Source organism: Nycticebus coucang, chromosome 18, assembly GCF_027406575.1.
Source record: "Nycticebus coucang isolate mNycCou1 chromosome 18, mNycCou1.pri, whole genome shotgun sequence".
Taxonomy (NCBI): Eukaryota; Metazoa; Chordata; class Mammalia; order Primates; family Lorisidae; genus Nycticebus; species Nycticebus coucang.
In genome coordinates, this window is record NC_069797.1 from 74,811,437 (window position 1) to 74,838,501 (window position 27,065).

A 27,065-nucleotide genomic window follows, 5' to 3' on the forward strand; every position below is an offset into this window, starting at 1 on the left:
GGGAGCTCTTGGGAGCCTGGAAAAGTGATGGACCACACTAACTGATTCCAGAACACTCACAGATATATTCCGCAGGAAAGTTCAAGAAGCTTAGTGGAGTAGGCATGCTAGAATGGGTCTGCCACATAAAATCAGAAAACCTTCTAGCTGGCTATGTCCTTGGGCAGGGCCTGGAAGATACTCTAATTACCAAAGCCTCGGTGTCTTAGATTCTGCCTCAGGTCTGAGCATCTTCTTCATTCCTCCCTCAGCCCAAGGGCAGACCTCCATTAAAGCTCACTGGGACAACTGGTTACCCTGTAACTCTGTAACTCATGTGCTGTCATCTGAGAGATCATTCAAAGTATGCATTCTCTGACCACCACCCCTAGCTTAAAGCCCATAGTTGGTTCCCCACGCCTACAGGATAAAAGTCCAAAGCTCACAGGAAGGCATGCAAGGCTGGGGTCAGGGCCTGGAGCCACAGCCTTATCTCTTGCTGTGTCTCTTCCCACGTTCCTGGATCATCTGGTCCTCACAGGCCTGGCCCCAGTAGGCGCCCTCCTTGTGCCTCTGCTCATCAGCCCTCCACCCACGTTTGTGTGTCCTGCTTAGACAATTCCCTCTGGCAGGGACTGTATCTTATCTGTCTAACTTGAGCCTGAGTAGCAGAGGTGTTCATTAGAATATTAAATGAATGAAGGAAAGAAGGAAAGAGCGAATTGTCAATGAACTGTATAAGAGGCAGTGGTGGGGGAATCAACAGAGGGTACAGTGTAAAGATTATTAAGGAAAACTATCTTCTCAACTTGTGTAGAAACCAAATTAAGAGAAGAAGAAACTGTTTTCTTCCTTCTCCCTTTTCTTCTTCCTTCTCCCAGTACATATACAATGTAAATTGGTTTGGAAATTCTTTTTAGAGACAGGGGCTTGCTCTGCCACCCAGGCTAGAGTGCAGTAGCACAATCACAGCTCACTATGAACTCCAACTCCAGTGCTCAAATGATCCTCCTGCCTCAGCCTCCTGAGTAGCTGGGACTACATGTGTGCACCACCACGCGTGGCCACAAGCCCTTTCTATAACTGTCATCCACAGAACTATACGACGATATCTACATGCCACATAAAACCCAGATCACCGTTTCGTGTCTCAAAGTATTGCAGTTGACCTAACATGTAGCAGCTGCTTTACTGACTCAGCCAACACAGCATCTCTAGCTAAAAAAAGAAAGCAGCAAATTTAGCTGAAGTTTTTCACATGAAGAAAAAATCCACAGTAGTTTCAAAGTGTCTTCCCCAAAACACTAATGACAAAGGGAAAGATGACAACTCTACTGTGGAGAAACCCACAGTGAATTACATCTCAATGAAGCTGTTATTTAAAAAAGGAATAGAGATGTGACCAGGGTTGGGTCATGGAGGACCGCTAAGGTAAGGAGCAGCAATGTTCCATTTCTTAATCTGGGTGATGGTTACAAGGGTGTGTGCTTTATAATTCATAATTCTTTGTAGATATATGAACGGGGCACAGTGGCTCATGCCTGTAATCATAGAACTCTGGGAGGCCGAGGCGGGTGGATTGCTTGAGCTCACAGGTTTGAGACCAGCCTGAGCAAGAGTGAGTCCCCATCGCTACGAAAAATACAAAAAACTGAGGAAAAAGGATCACTTAAGCCCCAAAATTAGAAGTGACAGCTTAAGACTTTATCTCAAATAGTAATAATAATAATAATAAGAAAAAAAAAAGAAAAAACTAGCCAGGTATAATGGTGGACTCCTATAATTCCAACTACTCAGGAGGCTGAGGCAAGAGGATCACTTGAGACCAAGGGTTTGAGGTTGCTGTGAGCCATGATGATGCCATAGCACTCTACCCAGGGTGACAGAGTGAGGTTCTGTCTCAAAACATAAATAAATAAATAAATAAACTTTAGACATATGGCTTATACACTTACATATAAATAGTTCATAATAAAAAAGTAAAGCAAAAACAACAATGGTAAGTAAATTAAAAGCAGCTATATTTTACATTCAAAAAAGAAAGTTCAGGGCGGCGCCTGTGGCTCAGTGAGTAGGGCGCCGGCCCCATATGCCGAGGGTGGCAGGTTCAAGCTCAGCCCCGGCCAAACTGCAACAAAAAAATAGCCGGGCGTTGTGGCGGGCGCCTGTAGGTCCCAGCTGCTCGGGAGGCTGAGGCAAGAGAATCGTGTAAGCCCAAGAGTTAGAGGTTGCTGTAAGCTGTGTGACGCCACGGCACTCTACCTGAGGGTGGTACAGTGAGACACTGTCTCTACAAAAAGAAAAAAAGAAATTTCAGAACATCTGGCAGGAATAGCCATATCAATACTAATAGGTTCTAATGTTGATTTGACTCTTTGGAGCACCCTTCTCATCACTGGTGTCCTGAGTGTGAAGTATGACCCTACTCAATTGACACAGCTCACTGGCCTCCCCACACCTCACCTGCTCACACACACCATCACAGGACCCCGTTCCTCTGATGATCTGTCTACCACAGAAACCCAGTTCCACAAAACAGAGCTCTCAGGGCAGGAAACTCTTAAAACAGAAGCCACATAAAAATCCCCTTTATAGGGTCAAGAAGCACCTGACTAGCTTTTCAATGTTCTCTTGCTTATAACTTATTTTCATAGGTGTATAGATACTGTTAAGCCTCATATTTTGTGTTCTATTACAACTAAAAAAAATTCTATGCTACTCTCCATATAAAAGTAATTAGTTTTACCCGGGCGCCATGGCTCACGCTTATAATCCTAACACTGTGGGAGGCCAAGGTGGGTGGATGGTTTGAGCTCAGGAGTTCGAGACCAGCCTGAACAAGAGCAAGACCCCTGTCTCTACTAAAAATAGAAAAACTAGTCAGGCATTGTGGTGGGTGCCTATAGTCCCAGCTACTTGGGAGACTGAGGCAAGGGGACTGAGCCCAAAGGTTTAAGGTTGCAGTGAATATGATGCCCTAACACTCTACCCAGGGCAACTGAGTGAGAGTCTGTCTCAAAAAAAGGTAACTAGTTTTCATATTATCTTTGGAATCGAGAGAGCTAAAACTAACTTTTCCTTTTTTATTTTTTTTTTTTCAGTTTTTGGCCGGGGCCGGGCTTGAACCCACTACCTCCGGCATATGGGGTCAGCACCCAACCCTTTGAACCATAGGTGCTACCCCTAAAACTAACTTTTCAAAACAACCTATAATCTTATTGTACTTCTTGGTATTTGGAAAGATGACCATAATGTTATTCACACACTGTAAAACAGTCTTTATGTATTCAGTATTTATTGATTAAATGACAGGAAGCAACTTTCTCTAGAAGGAGGCTTTTGAAAAATAATTTCCTCTCTTTTTTTTTTTTTTGCAGTTTTTGGCTGGGGCTAGGTTTGAACCCACCACCTCCGGTATATGGGGTTGGCGCCCCACTCCTTTGAGCCACAGCACTGCCCCAATTTCCTCATTTTTAGTAAAGATAAGAAGTCGTATAAATGGAATAAGGTTTTGTGTAAGAACATAAAACCAATTTAAATTTCAAAATTAAACCTACAATAATCCTACATAATTTACTAAAACTACCAATACTTGCATGATCACTACATACATGTTTTAAAAACTGAACAAAACACCTCTCTTCATAGCAACATTATTCACAATAGCCAAAAGGTAGAAGCAAGCCAGGGGTCCACTGATGGATAGACGGATACACAGTGTATTCATACAATGGGATATTACTCAGCATTAAAAAGGAAGGCAATTCTGACACACGCTAAGACATGAACTCTGATGACATGCTAAGTGAAATAAGCCAGTCACAAAAGCACAAATATTATGTGATTGCACATGAGAGGTCCCCAGAGTAGTCAAACTCACACAGAAAATAGAATGGTGGATTGCAGGGTTTGGTGGAAGACAGAAATGGGGAGTTAGTGTTCAGCGGGGACAGAGATTCAGATGTGAAACAAGATGAAAACATCTCTGTAGTCAGGTTTCACAGCAATGTGCAACGAGCAGGGTGGTCATCCCGAGGACAGCCTGGAAGCAGGAAGATATTTCTCATAAGAATGCTACGTTTGAAAAAAAAAAAAAGAATGCTACGTTTGAAAATTCCTTTGGCCTGAGCAATAAAGCAAGACCCCACCTCTTTTTTTTTTTTTTTTTTTTTGTAGAGACAGAGTCTCACTTTTCTGCCTTCAGTAGAATGCCATGATGTCACAGGACTCACAGCAACGTCTAGCTCTTGGGCTTCCACGATTCTCCTGCCTCAGCCTCCCAAGCAGTTGGGATTACAGGCGCCCGCCACAACGCCCGGCTATTTTTTGGTTGCAGTTCAGCCGGGGCTGGGTTTGAACCCGCCACCCTCAGTATATGGGGCAGGTGCCCTACTCACTGAGCCACAGGCGCCACCCAAGACCCCACCTCTTAAAAAATAAAAATAAAACATCAGCTCACAGGAATGGTAGGGCTCATCTGTAATCCCAGCTACTACCTGGGAGGCTGAGGTGGGAGGATCCCTTGAGGCCAGGAGTTAGAAGTTACAGTGAGTTTTGGTTGGCCACTGAACTCTAGCCTGGGTGACAGAGCAAGACCCTGTTTGGGGGCAAGAAGGGGTGGGGCAGGGGGAGTCCTTAAGTGAAACTCTGTAAAGCTCTAAACCATTTTAAAAGTATGAATATTCATTCTTTAGTTCTTTCACTGTTAGGTAGTTAAAAAGCAGGCCACATTCATGCTGAATCTCATAGCATTTTGAATCAAATGTTTCTAAAGGTGTTTCCTTGCACGAGACACAAAGGGAACCAAGCTAGCCTACCCCTTTCTCACCAGGCTAATTCAGTTTTCTGTCTGTCTCCACAAGCCCCCAGATGCTTCCAGCACCCTCTCAGCATATCCCACCTTTCCTGTGATTCATTAAGAAAAATTTTAAAAGGCCAGGCATGGTGGCTCATGTCTGTAATCCTAGCACTCTGGGAGGGCAAGGTGGGTACATTGCTTGAGCTCACGAGTTCAAGACCAGCCTGAGCAAGAGTTAGTCCCCATCTCTACAAAAAATAGAAAAACTGGGCTGCGCCTGTGGCTCAGTGAGTAGGGCGCCGGCCCCATATGCTGAGGGTGGCGGGTTCAAACCCAGCCCCGGCCAAACTGCAACAAAAAAATAGCTGGGTGTCGTGGCGGGCGCCTGTAGTCCCAGCTGCTTGGGAGGCTGAGGCAAGAGAATCGCGTAAGCCCAAGAGTTAGAGGTTGCTGTGAGCCGTGTGATGTCATGGCACTCTACCCAAGGGTGGTACGGTGAGACTCTGTCTCTACAAAAAAAAAAAAAAAAAACAGAAAAACTGAGGCAAGAGATAAAGAGGATCTCTTGAGCCTAAGAGTTGAAGGTTGCTATGAGCTATGATGACAATACGGCACTCTATCCAGGGCGACAGCTTGAGATTTGGTATCAAAAAAAAAAAAAAAGATAATTAAAACCATATTCTGTGAACTTTCCTACTTCCATATAATCTTCTAGACCTGTTTCTTTCCTCTGTTCAGAAGAATTCTCTTGTCTATTTTTTAAAGAAAATTAAAATTTTATTTTATTTATTTATTTTTTGAGACAGTCTCATTATGTCACTCTCGGTAGAGTGCCATACCATCACAGCTCACAGCAACCTCAAACTCTCAGGTTCAAGCAATTCTCTTGCCTTAGCCCCTCCCAAGTAGCTGGGGCTACAGGCACCCACCACACGCCCAGCTATTTTTTTTTTTTTAGAGACAGAGTCTCACTTTGTCGCCCTCGGTAGAGTGCTCTGAAGTCACAGCTCACAGCAACCTCCAACTGTTGGGCTTAGGTGATTCTCTTGCCTCAGCCTCCTGAGTAGCTGGGAGTGCTACAAGTGCCCACCACAACACTCGGCTATTTTTTTGTTGCAGTTTGGCAGGGGCCAGGTTTGAACTCACCACCCGCGGTATATGGGGCCGGCGCCCTACTTATTTTTTTGTTGCAGTTGTTTAGCTGGCCCAGGCTGGGTTCAAACTCGCCACCCCTGGTGTATGTAGCTGGTGCCGAGCCTTAAAATGGTTTTAATTCAAAAATGAAAACATGGTCATGGGAGGAAATCACACAACACAAAAGAATATGAAGGAGTAAACCCTAATGCTAATGTACCCCAAGAGTTACCACTATAACAGTTTAAAATGCATTGTTCTGTGACCAGGTGCGATGGCTTATGCCTGTAATCCTAGCACACTGGGAGGCCAAGGTAGGCAGATTGCTTGCACTCAGGTGTTTAAGACCAGTCTGAACAAGAGTGAGACCCCATCTCTACTAAAAATGAAAAACAGAGGCAAGAGGATCTCTTGAGCCCAAGAGTTGGAGATTGCTGTGAGCTATGAGACAGTGAGACTGTCTCAAAAATAAATAAATAAATGTAATAAATGCATTGTTTTCTTATGCATTTTTATGTAGCTATAAATATATATACATAAATGCACACATACTTTTTTTTTTTTTTGAGTCACAGCCTCAAGCTGTTGCCCTGGGTAGAGTGCCGTGGCATCACAGCTCACCGCAACCTCCAACTCCTGGGCTCAAGTGATTCTCCTGCCTCCACCTCCCAAGTAGCTGAGACTACAGGTGCCTGCCACAATGCCCAGCTATTTTTTTGGTTGCAGCCATCATTGCTGTTTGGCAGGCCAGGACTGGATTCGAACCCGCCAGCTCAGGTGTATGTGGCTGGCGCCTTAGCTGCTTGAGCCACGGCACGGAGCCTTATATGTTATTTTTATCAGAAATGAAATCACAACACATGAGCTGTAGCTTGTGTTTTCCATAAGTGATGTGGCTATGGACATATTATCATGTCTGGGGACACATAGCTGCCTCATTTTTTTCTGAATAATAGTTCATAGTGTAGACACTTTACAATTTATTTAAACATTCTCCTATAATAGCCACTTATACACACACACACACACATATATATATTTTTGAGACAGGGTTTTATTCTGTCACCCTGGCTGGAGTACAGTGGCACCATCACAGCTCATAGCAACCTCAAACTCCTGGGCTCAAGTGATCCTTCTGCCTCAGATTCCTGAGTATCTGGGCTACAGGTACCCACTACCATGCCTGGATAGTTTTCCTATTTTTTATAGAGATGGGAATCTTGCTCTTGCTCGGGCTGCTATTTATATTTTTTCCAATTTTGTAATATAACAAGTAAGGCTATAATATACATTGCAAGTAGGAATCTTTTCACACTCTTTGAAGTATTTCTGTAAAAGAGTTTCACAGAAGTCAAATGGCTGGGCCAAAGGGTATGAGCAGCCAGAAGTTGCAAATGTTGAATCAATGTTGTTGATTGAACAACAAATGCTGAATCAACATTGCAAAACTAAATGCCCTAAACAACTATAGTACAATTATAAAGGAAGAAAAGAGGGAAGACAATACCATGCAGAAGGCAAATCACCCAATATTTCTTTCTCTCACACACATATAGACACCAGACACACACACATACGTGCACGCACACACACAGGAAAAGAGGCCCATTCCTACCATGAGCGTTAGGCCAGTAGGGCAGTAGGGCTAGGGTCCTTGCACTGTGGCCCTCTGAGCCACACTTATCCTGTGGCCCCCAAGCCAGTTATCCTGTGGCTGGGGCCCTAAGCACTCTCCAAATAGAAAGTACACAGCATCCAGGGTCAGTGGTGGCCTCTCACCCCTCATAGAGGCTGTTCTTCAGGGTGTCTGCTGCCTTAACTATGCCCTTTCTCTCAACTCACACAGTCTGTACCATGCTTTTTTAATTATTTTTTGATACCTCTTATTTTATTTATTTATTTATTTATTGAGACAGAGTCTCATTCTGTTGCTCTTGGTACAGTGCCATGGCATCACAACTTACATCGACCTCAAACTGTTGGGCTCAAGCGATCCTCTTGCCTCAGCCTCCCAAGTACCTGGGACTATAGGCATCTGCCACAATACCCACCTAATTTTAGAGATGCAGTCTTGCTCTTGCTCAGGCTGCTCTCGAACACCTGAGCTCAAGCAATCTACCTGCATTAGCCTCCCAGAGTGCTAGGATTGATATCTCTCATTTTATTCATATACTAGTCTGATGACACACAGTCCAAGAACACCCGAAATAATAAATTAGTGCCAGGCACAGAGGCTCATGACTGTAATCCAGCACGTTAGGAGGCCAGGGCAGGAGGATTGCTAGAGATCAGGCAACTAGCTAGACGCCAGCTCTACAAAAACAAACAACAAATTTAGCCAGGTGTGACTGAGGTGGGAAGATTACTTAAGGATTTAGAGGCCATAATGAGCTCTGATTGTATACTCTAGCCTAGATGACAGAGAGAGGGCGGTGCCTGTGGCTCAACAGAGTAGAGCACCGGCCCCGTATGCCAGAGGTGGCGGGTTCAAACCCAGTCCTGGGCAAGAACTGCAAAAAAAAAAAAAATAGATGACAGAGAGAGACCCCATCTCTAAGAAAATAAAATAAAAATAAATAGGGCGGCGCCTGTGGCTCAGTCGGTAAAGCGCTGGCCCCATATACCGAGGGTGGTGGGTTCAAACCCGGCCCCGGCCAAACTGCAACCAAAAAATAGCCGGGCGTTGTGGTGGGCGCCTGTAGTCCCAGCTACTCGGGAGGCTGAGGCAAGAGAATCGCTTAAGCCCCAGGAGTTGGAGGTTGCTGTGAGCTGTGTGAGGCCATGGCACTACCGAGGGCGATAAAGTGAGACCCTGTCTCTACAAAAAAAAATAAAATAAATAATATTAATAAATCAAATGTATCAGATATTAAAGTTGGTCTTTAAACATTATATCCAATGATGCCACACTTGCTCATGATCTCTCTGATATAAAACCACATTCATGGGCAGTGCCTGTGGCTCAGTGAGTAGGGCACCGACCCCATATACCGAAAGTGGTGGGTTCAAACCCAGCCCCAGCCAAACTGCAACAAAAAAAATAGCCAGGCATTGTGGCAGGTGCCTGTAGTCCCAGCTACTCGGGAGGCTGAGGCAAGAGAATGGCCTAAACCCAGGAGTTGGAGGTTACTGTGAGCTGTGATGCTACGGCACTCTACTGAGGGTGATAAAATGAGACTCAAAAAACAAAAAAACCACATTCATATTCAGTATGGCTTCCTTAACTGCGAGCTGTTTGAAGCTGCCAATTTGAGCATTATTGACTTTTTTTTTTTTGGAGACAGAGTCTTACTATGTCACCCTTGGTAGAGTGCTGTGGTGTCACAGCTCACAGCAACCTCAAACTCTTGGGTTTAAGCGATTCTCTTGTCTCGGTATCCCAAGTAGCTGGGACTACAGGTGCCCACCACAACACCCCAGCTATTTTTTTGTTGCAGTTGTCATTGCTGTTTAGCTGGCCCGGGGCCGGATTCAAACCCGCCAGCCTGGGTGTATGTGACTGGCACTGTAACCACTGTGCTATACGCACCAAGCCTATTGACTATTTTTTAAAGGCTCTAAATAGCTTTAGGAATCTCAGCAGGGGTTGGAGGAACCAGCTTGACCTTGGCTTAGGACCAAAATTGGCCAATCAAAGCTTTGAGTAAACCCCATATCCCTCCACACACACCAGCATTTTCCATGAAGTTAAGGATAAATTGGGCCTTGGTTCGGGATGGAAAGCCTACATCATGTTTATTTTCAATGCTCTTATCCTATTCAGGTATTCTGTATCTTTTTCTTAATTAAAATAAATTACTTCCTGGGCGGCACCTGTGGCTCAGTGAGCAGGGTGCTGGCCCCATATACCAAGGGTGGTGGGTTCAAACTCAGCCCTGGACAAACTGCAACAAAAAAATAGCCGGGCGTTGTGGTGGGCGCCTGTAGTCCCAGCTACTCGGGAGGCTGAGGCAGGAGAATCGCCTAAGCCCAGGAGTTGGAGGTTGCTGTGAGCTGTGTGACGCCACGGCACTCTACCGAGGGCAATAAAGTGAAACTGTCTCTACAAAAAAAATAAATAAATAAAATAAAATAAATTACTTCCTACGGGTCTAATTTCCTGTCTTTCTGATTCATTCTCTGCATTACGAATTAATTTATAGAGTTAATCTTCTAAAATTCAAATCAGATTGTAATAGTTATCATTTTTTGAGTCCTTAAAATATTCCTGCAAGCTACTTGGGAGACTGAGACAAGAGAATCACTTGAGCCCAAGAGTTTGAGGTTGCTGTGAGTTATGATGCCACTCTAACGAGGGCGACATAGTGAGAATCTGTTTCAAAAAAAAAAAAAAAAATTCCCGCAAGATAGGTGATTTTATAGATGGGGGACTGAAGCTCAGTGATTGGCCCACCCCTTAACCGATACCACAAAACTAGTCAGTGGCAAAGCTAGCTAAAACATCAATGACAACTGCAACAACAAAAAAAATAGCCAGGCGCAAGATGTGCAACAGGAGGTTACAGGCATCACCTTGCTCCTTCCCTGTATTCTGTTACCCAGGAACAAATAAATTGCTTTCAAAGAAAAAAAAAAATAGCCAGGCATTGTGGCAGGTGCCTGTAGTCCCAGCTACTTCGGAGGCTGAGGCAAGAGAATTGTGTAAGCCCAAGAGTTTGAGGTTGCTATGAGCTGTGACACTACGGCACTCTACCGAGGGTGACATAGTGGAGACTCTGTCTCAAAAAAAAAAAAAAAAAGAGTCATTGCTCAGAAGCTCCTGCCTGGCCAGGTGTGGGTGGCTCACACCAGTAATCCCAGCACTCTGGGAGGCCAAGGCAGGTGGATTGCTTGAGCTCAGGAGTTCGAGACAAGCCTAAGCAAGAATGAGACCCTGTCTCTAAAGGTAGCTAGGTGTTGTGGTGAGCACCTACAGTCCCAGCTACTCGGGAGGTCAAGAGGACCCCTTGAGCCCAAGAGTTTGAGGCTGATGTGAGCTATGATGCCACAACACTTTACTGAGGGTGACAAAGTAAGACTTTGTCTCAAAAAAAAAAAAAAAAAAAGCTCCTGCCTTAGAGAGAGGGTGTCCCCACTTCTCTGTGCTCTAGGGCATTCTGGTCCTCTCTCCTAGAACTTACTGCAGCCTGTTCATCACAGCCAGAGACAAACATGCCCACCCCACTCAGCTGTAAGCTCCCTCGGGGTAGAGGCCACATCTTTTTATTTTTTTGCATTCCCAGTTCCTACCACAGTTTCTGATTCATAAATTTTTTTTTTTTTTTTTGTGGTTTTTGGCCAGGGCTAGGTTTGAACCCGCCACCTCCGGCACATGGGACCGGCGCTCTACTCCTTGAACCACAGGCGCCGCCTCATAAATATTTTTGAATGAATAAATGGCGTATGACTAACAGAATAATGTGGTTTGGGCCGTAAAGCTCTATACGTACAAAACTGCACTTCACGAATGGGTACATGTATACTGCCAAGTTCAGTAACTTGCTCTCCCTGCAGACATGTGAAGCTAAAGGTTCAACTTACAGAAACTGGATTTAAGTATGCCTTTTTGGTATATCTCTATTAGAAAAGAACAAAAGCACACCTTATGCACCTTAGTTCGTAATGCAAACTGTGTGGAACCAGGCTGCAGGGAACATGAAGAGGAAGAAACTATGTCAACAGGGTCCAGCTCCAGAGCGCACAAGACGCCAGACTAAAACTCCACTTGCCCTCTAAGATGAGAGGAAGGGATTGAACTTTTAGCTACAAAAGGCAGGTGGAATCAAGGCATCGCTCAATACTCTGACAATCCTAATTTTTTTTTTTTTTTAGAGACAGATTCTCACTTTATTACCCTTGGTAGAGTCCCGTGGCATCACAGCTCACAGCAACCTCCAACTCCCAGGCTTAGGCGATTCTCTTGCCTCAGCCTCCTGAGTAGCTGGGACTACAGGTACCCGCCATAATGCCCACCTATTTTGTTGTTGTTGTTGCAGTTTGGCCAGGGCCAGGTTCAAACTCGCCACCCTCGGTATATGGGGCCAATGCCCTACCCACTGAGCCACAGGCGCCACCCTGACAAACCTAACTTTATTAAGACTCTAAATAACTTAGAGCTTTAGCAGTAATTTATCTCAACAAAACAAGATCTAACTCAATGAAGGAACAAAAAAGGTATATCAGCTCTTCTACCATCTAGGAAAGGCAGGGAGGGTCTTTATTTTAACATTTTATAACCGATTTACAGACACCTTAGCTCCTCTCTACAGAAGAGAGAGACCTAGTTCACTAATTAAGACAGTACTTAAAAACCAGTGTAGATTCTCTCCATCCAGAGCTATTAGTAGCTACAGAAATAGCCAAATTGAAAGGTTAGTGAGTATAGCTAACATTGCTCCATGCAGCTTTTTTGTCCAACAATTCCAAGGCCTCTTGCAAACATTACATTCCTCTGAAGTCAGAACAATCCTTTGCTTTTCAAGTAGGTAATTTGAAAGCCTGAGTGAGAGACCTGCTAAGGTTACAAAGAGTTTAATGGTAAGATTAATAAAATGTGAAATCTTGATTCCAACTCTCTTCCACCATTTTTTTGTATATGTAAAATCTTTAAATTTGACCCTTAAGACTTGATAATGAACTTGGCTTTGACAGATTAACCTAAGTGGCAGATCTGTAGTGCTAAGCAGTTCAGCTGATTGATACAGTTTTGAGACTGCTCATTCGAAAATGATAGGAAATCCCAGAGATCCCAGAAGGCTGGAAGCCTGTGGCATTTATATCTTTTTTTTTTTGCAGTTTTTGTCCAGGGCTGGGTTTGAACCCACCACCTCCGGCATCTGGGGCCGGCGCCCTACCCCTTTGAGCCACAGGCACCACCCCATTTATATCTTAATATAGGCACTTGGTTTCAACATATTTCACTGCCCATATTCATTCTCCCTGGAAAGAGAAGCTGCTCTTGCTGCATCCTGCTGGATGGCTTTACAAGGCTATTCTTTCTCCTTGTAACCCGGCCCTCATGTGCTGACATCCAGATCTGTTACTAGAGAGTGAATGTCAGTTCTTAAGTACTCAAGCTACACGTCAATGTTCAATCTCCTGCGTTCCCCTGAGTGTGAAGCGCAGTAATGGCAAAACCCAGAGGTCAGCCCAGCAGATGGAATTACATACCAAACACAAACACTCTGGAGAGGTGCTCCAAGAGAATGTATCACTGCCACACGTTCTACTTTTAGATATCTATCAATATCTCCCAAATTGCATTTGACGACTTAAACAAACAGACTGATGAACAGAATGTGGGCAGAGTTCCTGTGTACACCTGACCTTATGAGCAGAAATGGCACAGTGGCTGAGGCTCCAGAGCCGGACTGCTGGGTTCAAATCCAGATTCAATGCCTTACGTGTTTTGAAATCTTTATTTAAACTCTTTGTTTCCCACCTGTCAGATAAGGATCTTCCTCATGGCCATGTGAGGACAAAATGAGACAGCACATATGAAGAGCTCAGAACAACCAGGCCTGCAGAGTAGCAAGTGTTACTGCTAAAAGAATATTAGAATAATTACAAAGGCTAATAAACGTTGGCCATTTTTATTACTAAATAACCTGTGGAAAAAGAAGAGGGAAACACCCTACCTTTTTCTACATACCGGAGTTACAAACATCTGATTTACATACAACCCATGCTTATAAATGGAGGCTATTACAGGTAACAGGTAAATGTACCTGTTCCAAGTTACATACAGATTAGACTTAAGAACAAACACACAGAACGTATCTTGTTCGTAACCCGGGGACTGCCTGTACTATATTTCTGTGTAGCTATTCTGATTTAGTTTCCTGTCTTTTTTTTTTTTTTGTTTGTAGAGACAGAGTCTCACTTTATGGCCCTCGGAAGAGTGCCGAGGTATCACACAGCTCACAACAACCTCCAACTCCTGGGCTTAGGCGATTCTCTTGCCTCAGCCTCCCGAGTAGCTGGGACTACAGCGCCTGCCACAACGCCCGGCTATTTTTCTGTTGCAGTTTGGCCCGGGCAGGGTTTGAACCCGCCACCCGCAGTGTATGGGGCCGGCGCCCTGCTCACTGAGCCACAGGCGCCGCCTCTGATTTAGTTTCCTAACATGAAAATTATCTCTTTTGAAAACATTTGCTCTATACAGCATTAAGCATACTTAATGATTACCACATAAAAAAACAACAAAAACTCCAATATCCATGCTGCTCCGGGAAAAGGAAGGCTGCTACCTAGTATTTCAGGAAAACCTCAGTCATTCTCAGGCCTGCATGACCAGGATAATCCTCAAAGGGAGCCTAAAGAAGCATTTACTTCTTTTTTTGGAGATGAGGTCTCACCGTGTTGCCCAGGCTGGAGTGCAGTGTCTATTCAAAGGCTCCATCCCACTACTGATCAGCACCAGCACAGGAGTTTTGACCTGCTCTGTTTCTAATCTGGGTCTGTTCACCCCTCTTTAAGCAACCTGGTGGTCCACCGCTCCCAGGAGGTTATCATATTGATGTTGATGAGGGTGGAAACCCTGGGGCTCAAGTGATTTTCTTGCCTCCACCTCCAAGTAAGTGGGACACCAGGCCATGGTGCCTAGCACATTTATTTATTTTAAAATCATCTTTATGGCCTGAAAAGGCCCCAAATTTAAAATATATATATAAAAACTATTGCCAGCACAGAAAAGAAAAAAAAAAAAAACTGATTCAAACATCAAGTCCACATAAGAAAAGGGCTACTTTCTAAGCATGAGCTAACTTCTAGTGAGTGAGGAAATGTTCTTAACTGGCTCAATCAGAAAAAAAAAAAAAAAAATCTTTCGGGTGGCATCTGTGGCTCAGTGAGTAGGGCGCCAGCCCCATATGCCGAGAGTGGTGGGTTCAAACCCAGCTCCAGCCAAACTGCAACAAAAAAATAGCCGGGCGTTGTGGCGGGCGCCTGTGGTCCCAGCTGCTTGGGAGGCTGAGGCAAGAGAATCGCGTAAGCCCAAGAGTTAGAGGTTGCTGTGAGCCGTGTGATGCCACGGCACTCTACCTGAGGGCGGTACAGTGAGACTCTGTCTCTACCAAAAAAAAAAAAAAAATCTTTCTACTTGAATTGCTAAGGTTGTGGTAAGACAAGCAAAGAGTTGACATTTAGTAAGTACTAATGGTCATAACTTAATTTGAAGCAGAAGAGCATGGTATTTTAAAAAGAGTACTACTAGGCCGGGTGCAGGGGCTCATGTCTGTAATCCTAGCACTCTGGGAGGCCAAGGTGGGTAAAGTGCCTGAGCTCATGGGTTCGAGACCAACCTCAGCAAGAGTGAGACTCTGTCTCTAAAAATAGCTGGGTGTTGTGGTGGGCACCTGTAGTCCCAGCCACTCAGGAGGCTGAGGCAAGAGAATCACTTGAGCCCAAGAGTTTGAGGGTGCTGTGAGCTATGATGCCATGGCATGAGGGTGAAAAAGTAAGACTCTGTCTCAAAAAAAAAAAAAAAAAAGTAGCAGCAGCTCAAGAGCAAGGTGAATGCAGGGTATAGCTGTCTGAGAGGGGATATTGAGGCAGTGTCTGCCTCCACATCCTCATCCTCTGGAAAGTTCAATTTTGCAAGTCACTTGTACCCTTCACACAGATGCTCAGTGCCCTTCCACAGGTCTCCTCCAGAGCAAGGAGACCCAACACAACCAGAGAGGCTGCAGTCTGGCTCCTAATGCCTCTCTCACTCAGCTCAAGCTACAAACTCCACTGCATCAGCAACAGCAAACTTATTTCCTATAAAACTGAATTGGCTGCATAAGCCCCATGTGGAAATAAATCCATTACAGCCCTACCACGACTGGCCTGTTCCCCAGGAAGTTCAGATCACTGTTCTCGCCAAACAGGTAACCTTCTGGATGGGTCGAGTCAAACTTCTCTCCTCCCATGATGAAGTGGCTGGCAAAATAGCTTCCTAGAGAAAGACAGAGAAAATCAGACAAGCAGAAAGCAGTCAAACTGAGACTAGTAAAAAAAGCTGATTTTAAAAAATGCTAACACTTTCAACAAATAATTAGAATAATTTCTAACCCCAAGAGCATCTTCTTTTCCTGATTTGGGACAATAGCACAAAATAAACAAAAAAGAATCAAAGCAGGGAGAACCTAAGATACTAAGATACTAATAATGATTTAGATCATTATTTTCCTTTTCCTTTTTTTTGAGACAGAGTCTCACTCTGTTGCTATGGGTAGATGCCTAGCTCATAGCAACCTCGTATTCCTGGGTTCAAGTGATCCTCTTGCTTCAGCCCCTGAGTAGCTGAAACTACAGGTGCCTGCCACAGCGTCCAGCTAATTTTTCTTTTTTTTGGCAGTTTTTGGCCAGGGCTGGGTTTGAACCCTCCACCTCCAGCATATGGGGCCGGCAGCCTACTCCTTTGAGCCACAGGCGCTGCCCCAGCTAATTTTTCTATTTTTGGTAGAGACAGGGTCTCACTGTTGCTCAGGCTGGTCTTGAACTCCTGAGCTCAAGTAATCCTCCTGCCTCAGCCTGACAGAGTGCTAGGATGACAGGCATGAGCTACCACACTTGGCCTAAAATTGGCATTTTCATGATGTATGAATAGAATGCGAGGAGGCAGGGGTATTTCCACTATAGTATAGCTGAAATCAGTAGTCAGGAGTCAGAATTCCCATCAGCCTCATTCAGACAAACCAAAGAACAAACCAATGCCGGGATATGAGGTATCACAGAGAAGTCACTGAGGGAAGCCCAGGTAACACTGAAAATTCTACCTAGAAATGTGTGTGTGTGTTTAGAAATGAGGGTTTCACTCTATTGCCCAGCCTGGAGTTCAATGGTGTGATCAAGCTCACTGCAGCCTCAACTCCATGGGCTCAAGCCATCTTCCCGCCTCAGTCTCCTAAAATGCTGGGATTATAGGCATGAGCCTCTGTGCCTGATTAAATGAATGCCTCTTACCCTAAAGGTTTTTTTTTTTTTTTTTTGAGACAGAGTCTCACTATGTTGCCCTGGGTAGAGTGCCGCATTACAGCTCACAGCAACCTCAAACTCTTGGGCTTAAGAGATTCCCAGGAAGTTCAGATCGCCGGGACTGTAGCTGGGACTATAGGTGCCCACCATAATGCCCGGCTATTCTCTGGTTGCAGTTGTCATTGTTATTTGCCAGACCAGGGCTGGGCTTGAACCCGCCAGCTCCTGCGTATGTGGCTGGCACCCTAACCGCTGAGCTACGGGCGCCAAGCCTACCCTAAAGTTCTATAATCTAATTTTCCTGTGTGTTCTTTACTTTATCCAAATATACCTTTATCAATGTTCTCATATATCCTAATTCTGAAATTAATACAAAGAAAAAAAATTTTTTTTATATTTTTAATTTCAGCTTCCTTTTTCATTCTTCTTCGTTTGAAGTACTCTTTTTTGTTGTTCATTTTCTTCTTCCTCTGGCGATGTTTTTGATGTTAGTAGAGACGGGGTCTTACTCTGGCTCACTGCTGTTCATACTGGTCTCGAACCTCTGAGCTCAGGCAATCCACCCGCCTCGGCCTCCCACAGCGCTGGGACTACAGGCAAGAGCCACCACGCCAGCCAGAAAAAAAAATTTTTTGAGACAGAGTCTCATTATGCTGCCCTTGGTAGAGTGCCATGGCCTCACACAGCTCACAGCAACCTCAAACTCTTAAGCTTAAGCAATTCTCTTGCCTCAGCCTCCCGAGTAGCTGGGACTACGGGCGCCCACCACAACACCCAGATACTTTTTGTTGTTGTTGTAGCTATCATTGTTTAGCAGGCCTGGGTCGGGTTTGAACCTGCTAGTCCCATGTATGTGGCCGGCGCCCTAACTACTGAGCTACGAGCGCCGAGCCTAATATGAAGAATTATGAAATGGCAAAAGGCTTATTCATGTGTCACACAGCTAGGATATACATAAACTCTCTAAGTCACATGCAATTTTTGTTGAAGATTTACAGCAAACTAAAACCATGAGATTTAACACTTTGACCTTATGAAGATGCTGTAGGATGACAGAATTCTTTTTTTTTTTTTTTTTTTTGGTAGAGACAGAGTCTCACTTTATGGCCCTTGGTAGAGTGCCGTGGCCTCACACGGCTCACAGCAACCTCCAACTCCTGGGCTTAAGCGATTCTCTTGCCTCAGCCTCCCGAGTAGCTGGGACTATAGGTGCCCGCCACAACGCCCGGCTATTTTTTGGTTGCAGTTTGGCCGGGCCGGGTTTGAACCCACCACCCTCGGTATATGGGGCTGGCGCCTTACCGACTGAGCCCACAGGCGCCGCCCGGATGACAGAATTCTAACAAAAAGTGAATCAAAGGTTCATTTTTAACATTTTCTACACATGGAGCTTTAGTCTTAAGACACCTATTAAACAAAACAATGTGGATAAAATCGCTCACCACAAAGTGAGGCAATTCTTGAATTACATGGAAGAAAACATTATTTGGTTGCTATTCATTACAACCAAAATCAAAGCAATCACTGAGGAATTCTCGAAAGTTACCCATTAAAACTTAAGAACACAAAGAGCAGCCATCTGCAGTGATAAAACAGCACAATTCATCAACAGCACAATTATCAATTATTTATGTCTAGCACTCGTAGCCTTATTTTCCAAGTGCATAATTTATAGCGCAGGGAAGTGCCCAGTTGCCTTAAGCAGAAGCAGCCATCTCAAATAATTTAAATTATTTACTGATGAACCATAGTAAAATATATTTTCAATGCATTAGGGATTATATGTTTATTACATATTAGGTAAAATTGGAAAGTTTAAAGATGTTACATTGATGAACAGCATGCCCAAATGACCGATGAACAAGGAATGGACAAAAGCAGCTTTGGTGTCTGGAGTTGGTTCAGGCTGAGCTCAGACTGGAACTACAGAGTTTTAGGACTTATAAGAGCTCAGGTGATGGATATGGGCCAGTGAAAGCCATTGGCTAACAGGTGGTAGTGACTAAACTTAGACCATTGGCTAACGGTGGTAGTGACTAAATTCAGCAACAGAAGACCAGTAATGACTTGGCAGCTAAAGGGTTAAAGCGGGTGACGAGGTTCTATTAGAAATGCCCTTTATTTGCCATAATATTAAAAGAAAAGAAATTATCAAGAAAGATGTATAGAGCGAATTATAGCTTTGCCTTGCATTAAAAATCAAGAATAGTGGTGGCGCCTGTGGCTCAGTCGGTAAGGCGCTGGCCCCATATACCAAGGGTGGTGGGTTCAAACCTGGCCCTGGCTGAACTGCAACCAAAAAATAGCTGGGCGTTGTGGTGGGCGCCTGTAGTCCCAGCTACTCGGGAGGCTGAGGCAAGAGAATCGCTTAAGCCCAGGAGTTGGAGGTTGCTGTGAGCTGTGTGATGCCATGGCACTCTACCTGAGGGGCATAAAGTGACACTCTGTCTCTACAAAAAAAAAAAAAAAAATCAAGAATAGTGATACACAAAAATCTAAAATTAAGACCAATAATTCACATATTTTAAAAAGGACATTTCAGCAAATAGTCCATGCAAAATTCCTTTAAAAAGTTCATCCCAGGCTGGGCATGGGAGCTCATGCCTATAATTCCAATACTTTGGGAGGCTAAGGCAGGAGGATTGCTTGTGGCCAGGAGTTCAAGACCAGCCTAAGCGTAGTGAGACAATGTAGTGAGACAACCATCACTTAAAAAAAAAAATTAGCTGGATATGGTTGTGTGTGCCTGTAGTCCCAGCTACTTGGGAAGCTGGGGCAAAAGGGCTGCTTGAGTGCAGCAGATGGAGGCTGCTGGGAGCTATGACTATGCCACTACATTCCACCCTGGGCCCTGGGTGACAGAGCGAGACACTATGTCTCTAAAAAACTGACTTCCTTTGTGTATTTAAAATACAAATATGATTTCATTTATAAAAAACCAATATAAGCAACTTTTCAGAAAAACATGCAGTGAATAATTAGAGATAGCTGTACACTTATAACTGGGAATGATTTCCTCAAAATCACAAAGGTGGCAAAAATGTTCACACTTTCATTTAAAATTAGCTTGAATTCCTATTCAATCAGTCAATTAATAGTTACTTGACAACCCTCATTTCTCAACTTTTAGCTATTAGGCGGAAGATACATAAAACGGTGACAAGGTTCTATTAGAAATGAGTAAAATTTAATTCATTCTATTTAAATGAATTAAAATAGAATAAGTTCCTCAAACCTTCATCAGTTAAAAGGAAAAATAACTTTTTTTTTTATTGTTGGGGATTCATTGAGGGAAAAATAAATTTAAGACAACCAAAAATTTGCTTTTCTTTTCTTTGAAATGAATCCTTCTAACAACTTGTCCTCAATTAGACTAGAGAGAAAGAGCAAATCAGTGATTTTGCAGGCTGAATAAAAAGCTTTCTATCTGCTCACTCTTTCTAGAGAAACAGTATATGGTTACGTAGAGATAACACACCAGCAGATACTAATACATAAACACATAAACACATAAACACATAAACAAGCCCCTAAAAAGATGCCTTTTGAACTTGCGTATATTTTTACTTCTTAACAGCATAAAATCTGCTTCAAAATCAGAAATAGTAAGGGAAAAAGAACTCTACCAAAATACTTCTTTGCCTATTTATTCTTAGGAAAAACCCATATATCACTAGTAGATGAGCTTCAAGTTTTCCATTAGTAGCGAGTTATAATTTCTTTTCTTTTCTTTTTTTCCTGAGACAGAGTCTCACTCTGTTGCCTGGCTAGAGTGCAGTGGTGTCATCATAGCTCACTACAAAAACTCCTGTGCTCAAGCAACTCTCCTGCCTGAGCTTCACAAATAGCTGGGACTACAGGTATGTGCCACCACACCCGACTGATTTTTTTTCTATCTTTAGTAGAGATAGTGTCTCACTCTTGCACAGGCGGGTCTCATACTCCCGGCCTCAAGCGATCCTCCTGCCTTAGGATCATAGGTATGAGCCACCACGCCTAACCAGCTATCATTTCTTAATCAAAACTCATAGTCAGAATTCTTTCCAGTGTTTAAGAAGCCACATCGGACAGAGATCTCCAAAATTATATTTAAACCATAAGGTGAGCGTGGGGAAGAGGGAAGAGCAATTAGTGTTTAACGAGTATGGAGTTTTAGTTTTACAAGGTGACAAAGTCCTAGAGACATGACGCACAACAATACAAATACATGAACTTTAGGTCTAAAAATGGTTAAGATGGTTAAATTTAATGTTATGTGGTTTTTACAGTAAATAAATATCAAGAAACAATAACAACACATAAGTTATGATCCAGAGGGTGGTGCCTGTGGCTTAAAGGGTTAAGGTGCTGGTCCCATATGCCGGAGGTGGCAGGTTCAAACCCAGCCCCAGCCAAAAACTGCAAAAAAAAATAATAAAAGTAAAATAAAATTAGAGCTTAAAAAAAAAAAAAAGTATGATCCAGAATGACCAACACTAAGATAGGATCAATAAAACGAGTGAACTTTAAAGAAAAAAAAGGAATCCAAACAAAAAGTCAAATTATATTAGAAGGAAAATCAGGGTCATCAGACTTGTCAGCTGAAACACTTTATGCCGTAAGACAAGGGGGAAATATCTCATTTATTTCTTTATTTTCTGAGACAGGGTCTTTCTGTATATTTCCAGGCTGGAGTACAGTGGCATCATTGTAGCTAACTGGAACCTTAAACTCTTAGGCACAAAGATCCTCCTGCCTCTGCCTCCTGAGTAGCTAGGACTACTGGCACACGCCACCACATCCAGCTAATTCTTAAATATTTGTAGAGATGAGCGTCTCATTAAGTTTCCTAGGCCGGTCTCAAACTCCTGGCCACAAACAATCTTCCCACCTCAGTCAACCTCCCAAAGGTCAAGATTGCCGTGAACTATGACGCCATGAGCTATGACACCATGACGCTCCACTCAGGGTGACAGAGTGAGCTTTGCCTCAAAAATATAAAACGAAGGCCAGGCTCACTCCTATAATCCTAGCACTCTGGGAGGCTGAAACTGGTGGATTGCTTGAGGTCAGGAGTTCGAGACCAGCCTGAGCAAGAGGGAGACCTCATCTCTTAAAAAAAAAAAAAATAGTGGGCGGCGCCTGTGGCTCAGTCGGTAAGGCGCCAGCCCCATATACCGAGGGTGGCGGGTTCAAACCCGGCCCCAGCCAAACTGCAACCAAAAAATAGCCAGGCGTTGTGGCGGGCGCCTGTAGTCCCAGCTACTCGGGAGGCTGAGGCAAGAGAATCGCTTAAGCCCAGGAGTTGGAGGTTGCTGTGAGCTGTGTGAGGCCACGGTACTCTACCGAGGGCCATAAAGTGAGACTCTGTCTCTACAAAAAAAAAAAAAAATAGCTGGTGTTGTGGTGGGTGCCTGTAGTCCCAACTACATGGGAGGTTGAGCCCAAGAGCTTGAGCCCAAGAGTTTGAGGTTGCTGTGAGCTATGACACCACATCACTCTTACCCAGGGTGACAAAGTGAGACTCTGTCTCAAACAAAACAAAACAAAACAAAAACCCCCAAAGTACTGAGATTATAGGCATGAGTTACTATGCCCAGCCAAATCAAAATTATTTTAAAGCAAGTCCTAAAAATCAAAAGTAAAACGAAACAAATGAACCTAAGTTTATGTTCACTTAAAACACTGCAATTTGGCTTGGTGCCTGTGGCTCAAGGCACCAGCCACATACACCTGAGCTGGCGGGTTCGAATCCAGCCAGGCCCGCAAACAACAATGATGGCTGCAACCAAAAAATAGCCAGGCATTGTGGCGGGCGTCTGTAGTCTTGGGAGGTGGAGGCAGGAGAATTGCTTGAGCCCAGGAGTTGGAGGTTACTGTGAGCTGTGATGCCATGGCACTCTACCCAGAGTGACAGCTTGAGGCTCTGTCTCAAAAAACAAAACAAAACAAAAAAAACACTGCAATTTGCCTGCACCTCTTTACATCTCTAATGGAACACACACACATATATATATATATATATATATCTAACAGGGAAGGGGAACACATATATATATCTAACAGGGAAGAGAACTGTGAAAAATACACCTCAAGCTGTTTATAGTAATCCAAAGGTTGGTAATACTATTTTTTTCTCTAAGAATGTGGCAATAAGCAAATGAGTAATTATGTTATTTAACTTTATCATACCTAGTATCACTGAGAAAATTAAAGACACCAAGATTAAGAAAAAACCATGTAGTCCTGAATTCAAATTAGAGGTATAAACAAAATCTCATGATGCATTTTATCTTTACAAACGTTTCCTAGCTCTGTCCACTGAGAGACCAAGTAACAAAGCTCAACAAAGACATAGTGTACGCCCCCCGCACCCAGGCTGCAGCCCCTCACGCCACTCCCGCTAACAGGAACAAGGGCTCTTTGCAGGCCGCATTCCAAGTCTGCCACAGGAAATGCACAAGATGGGACTGGAACATCCCGTCACACCAGATATCAAGGAGGCTCTCAAAGCCTACTCGGGTCATGTCAAAAGGACACAAGAGCTGAGGTGAAGAGGTTCCCTCTGAGCAAAGGTGGAGCACACTGAGTCTCATCAGGATAACAACAGCAAGCACTGCAATAGAGTAATTGTACATAAGTCCTCGAGAGCCCAGAATGATATTTGATTTTTAAAAATAGGTCACCACTGAAGGATGCTAGTAATCCAATTCCTTTTATTATTTATTTATTTATTTTGGAGACAGAGTCTCACTATGTCACCCTCAGTAGAGTGCTGTGGCATTATAGCTCACAGCAACCTCAAACTCTATGGCTTAAGCGATTCTCTTGCCTCAGCCTCCCAAGTAGCTGGGACGGACTACAGGCGCCTACCACAATGCCCAGCTATTTTTTGGTTGCAGTTGTCATTGTCATTTAACTGGCCTGGGCTGGGTTTGAACCCACCAGCCTTGGTGTATGTGGCTGACCCCATAACCATTGTGCTATGGGTGCCGAGTCACCAATTCCTTATTTTGGAACTGAAGAAAAGCATGAAGCATCTATCTTGCTTTTCCTATATCAACTGCACCTCTGGGTAAGTGAGCAACGACTAAGTGAGAGGAGCCTTCTCTTTACAGAAGTAGTCTGGTTAAGAAACAAAAAAGGGTAGCTCTGCCCCTCTGAGACAATAAAACTTCCCTCTCTAAAAAAAAAAGAAACAAAAAAGGAATGACAATATTAGAATATAACCCTTAATAAATTAATGAATCACTAATCACCAACCCTTCTCCCCTCCAAAAGGCAACCTAATGGATGCCCACGGTGATGGAGAATATAAAAAAGCAGTCTTACAAATATATAGATATGTAAAGCTTCATAAAGAAGATGCATTTGGATCAACCTGCTGGATCCAACCACTCATTTATATGAACTAGAACAGAATATAATTTATGCCAGTTCAGGGAGGCAATCAGCAAAATGCCGAGTGTGGAAAACTCTCAAAACAAATGACTAAGTTTCCTCAATGTATACCTTTGCAAGGGGAAGAGTATGGCAACAGAAAATCCGAAATATTAATACAAATTTTATTTTAATCAATTCTCTAACTTCCACATATTTTATAGTGGAAGTCAGCAAACAGTAGGACTTTCCTGGACTCAGGTATCCTTGGTCCTCCCACATTGGTTCTTCTAAATTAACTCTAAGAAATAAAATATAAGGATATATTTAAAAAAAAGAAATAAAATATAAGGAAAAAATAGACATTAAAACCATTTGGGTTCTTAGAAGCATTATTCACAATAACCAAAAGGTAGAAGCAATCCAAATGTGCATCAGCCCAGGAATGGATAAACAAAGCGTGAAACACAGTACATCCCAAATGTGCCCACACCATGGAGTACCACTCCGTCGATGAGAAGGGAGCTCAGAGATACACAACAGGGTGGAAGAGCCTCCAGAACAGTGATGGAAGGAAAAGAAGCCAAACACAGATGGCCACGTACTGTCTGACTCCAGGCGAATAAAATACCCCCAGTAGGTAAACCCATAAAGAAAGATCGAAGACCAGCGGTGGTCAGGGGTTAGTGGCTGGGCGGAATGGGAGAAACTGCTCAACTCGTGCCGGGTTTTATTTTGGGGTGATAAAAATGTTTTAGAATGGAGGTGACAGTTGTGCAACATTGTGAATGTACAAAATGCTCCTGAACTATTCACTTTAATTTAATTACACTCTATTTTATTAAGGCAGTCTGACTATGTTCCCCAGGCTAGAGTGCTGTGGGTTCTGCCTAGCTCACAGCAACCTCAGACTCCTGGGTTCAAGCAATCCTTCTGCCTCAGCTTCCCATGTAGCTGGGATTATAGTGCCCGCCACCACACTCAGCTAATTTTTCTATTTTTGGTAGAGATGGGATCTCACTCCTAAGCTCAAGGGATCCTCCCGCCTCAGCCTCCCTAGGATTACAGACATGTAATCCCTGCGCCTGGCTTTGAACTGTTCACTTAAAAATGGCTAATTTTGTCATGTGACTTTCACCTCAATGTAAAAACATACGGGGAAGAAGAATTTGGCACAAGTCAGATTATGATGTCATTTGAATCTTAGCACACGTTGTAAGCAAGATACAAAATTCTACTGAATTTATCCTTCACAAATATCATCTGTGAGGTAGGTTTTCTTATGTTCATTTGTCAGTCGAGGAAATTAAAGATCAGAAGAGTTCAGGGACTTGCACAGAATCAAGGTCTGGCCAACTCTAAACCCCTTGTCATAAACTGTACACTTATCTGACCATCTGAGAGAGGCAAAGAATATTGTGTAAGGGGGCGGAGAGAGAATAAAACCCAACACCTCTGTGTGTGTATAATGTTGTGTCTGTTATCTCACATATATGTGAAAGAGGAGCCAAGGTTTGGATCCTCTGTGACATGAACAATATCTTTCTTTTCCTTTTCCTGTGCTATAACAGGAAAGAGGGACATTGCATTTGGTGATAAAAATGCTCAACCAGATAAAGGCCAGGCTTTTTTCTTTCTGACAAAGGGAAATAAGAATTGTGAATCTGACCCTTTAGTCTCAAAAACATTTTGCTTTCCAAACTTTAAACATTTTGTTTTACATGTCTAGTGGAAGAACCAATACATTTGATGCACAGCTTCCCTGTCCAGAATAAAATATGGAGGCTCAGCACCCATAGCTCAGCGGTTAGAGTCCTGGCCACATGCACTGGGACTGGTGGGTCCGAATCGGCCCGGGCCAGCTAAACAAAAGAAAACCACAATAACAACAAAAAATACCCAGGAGTTGTGGCGGGCACCTATAGTCTCAGCTACTTGGGAGGCTGAGGCAAGAAAATCGTTTAAGCCCATGAGTTTGAGGTTGCTGTGAGCTGTGACACCACAGCATTCTACCAAGGGTAACATAGTGAGACTCTGTCTCAAAAACAAAACAAACAAAAAAAAAAACAGAATAAAATATGGAATAAAATGAAACAATAATCCCCCCAAAACAACATGAACAGCACTCCCCAATTTTAGGTTTTTACAAACAAAAGCAAAAGAACTCAGGACCTAGGTAAAAATGTTAGAACATGCAGTGTTTTTTCTTTTTTTTTTTTTTCTTAATGTTCCACTGAAGGAACACTGGAGTCTTTTTTTTTTTTTTTTTTTGAGACAGAGTCTCACTTCATCGCCCTTGGTAGAGTACTGTGACATCACAGCTCACAGCAACCTCCTACCTCTAACTCCTGGCCTTAGGCAATCCTCTTGCCTCAGCCTCCTGAGTAGGTGGGACTACAGGCGCCCGCCACAAAGCCCAGCTATTTTTTTTGTTGCAGTTTGGCGGCGGTAAGGTTCAAACCCACCACCCTCCGTATATGGGGCCAGCACCCTATCCACTAAGCCATAGGTGCTGCCCAATGGCAACTTTTTTTTTTTTTTTTTTTTTTGTAGAGACAGAGTTTCACTTTTCTGCCCTTGGTAGAGTGCCATGAAGTCACAGGACTCACAGCAACCTCCAGCTCTTGGGCTTATGTGATTCTCTTGCCTCAGCCTCCCGAGCAGCTGGGACTACAGGCGCCCGCCACAACGCCCGGCTATTTTTTGGTTGCAGTTTGGCCGGGGCTGGGTTTGAACCCACCATCCTCTGTATATGTGGCCGGTGCCCTATTTGCTGAGCCACAGGTGCCGCCCCCAATGGCAACTTTTTAGGAAGAACCCAAAATCAGGGTCCAGGAGCACATGCGAACGTGTA

General features: G+C 43.6%; 1 protein-coding gene across 1 annotated transcript in view; it reads right to left on the reverse strand.

Annotated features, from left to right (window-relative positions):
- The window catches only part of RNF157 (ring finger protein 157), a 104,710-nt gene that overhangs the window by 59,049 nt on the left and 18,596 nt on the right, over nt 1-27,065 (reverse strand). Inside the window, exon 2 of the mRNA XM_053569337.1 lies at nt 15,712-15,830. Coding sequence (XP_053425312.1) covers nt 15,712-15,830 — 119 coding nt within the window. The remainder of the gene's footprint in view (nt 1-15,711; nt 15,831-27,065) is intronic.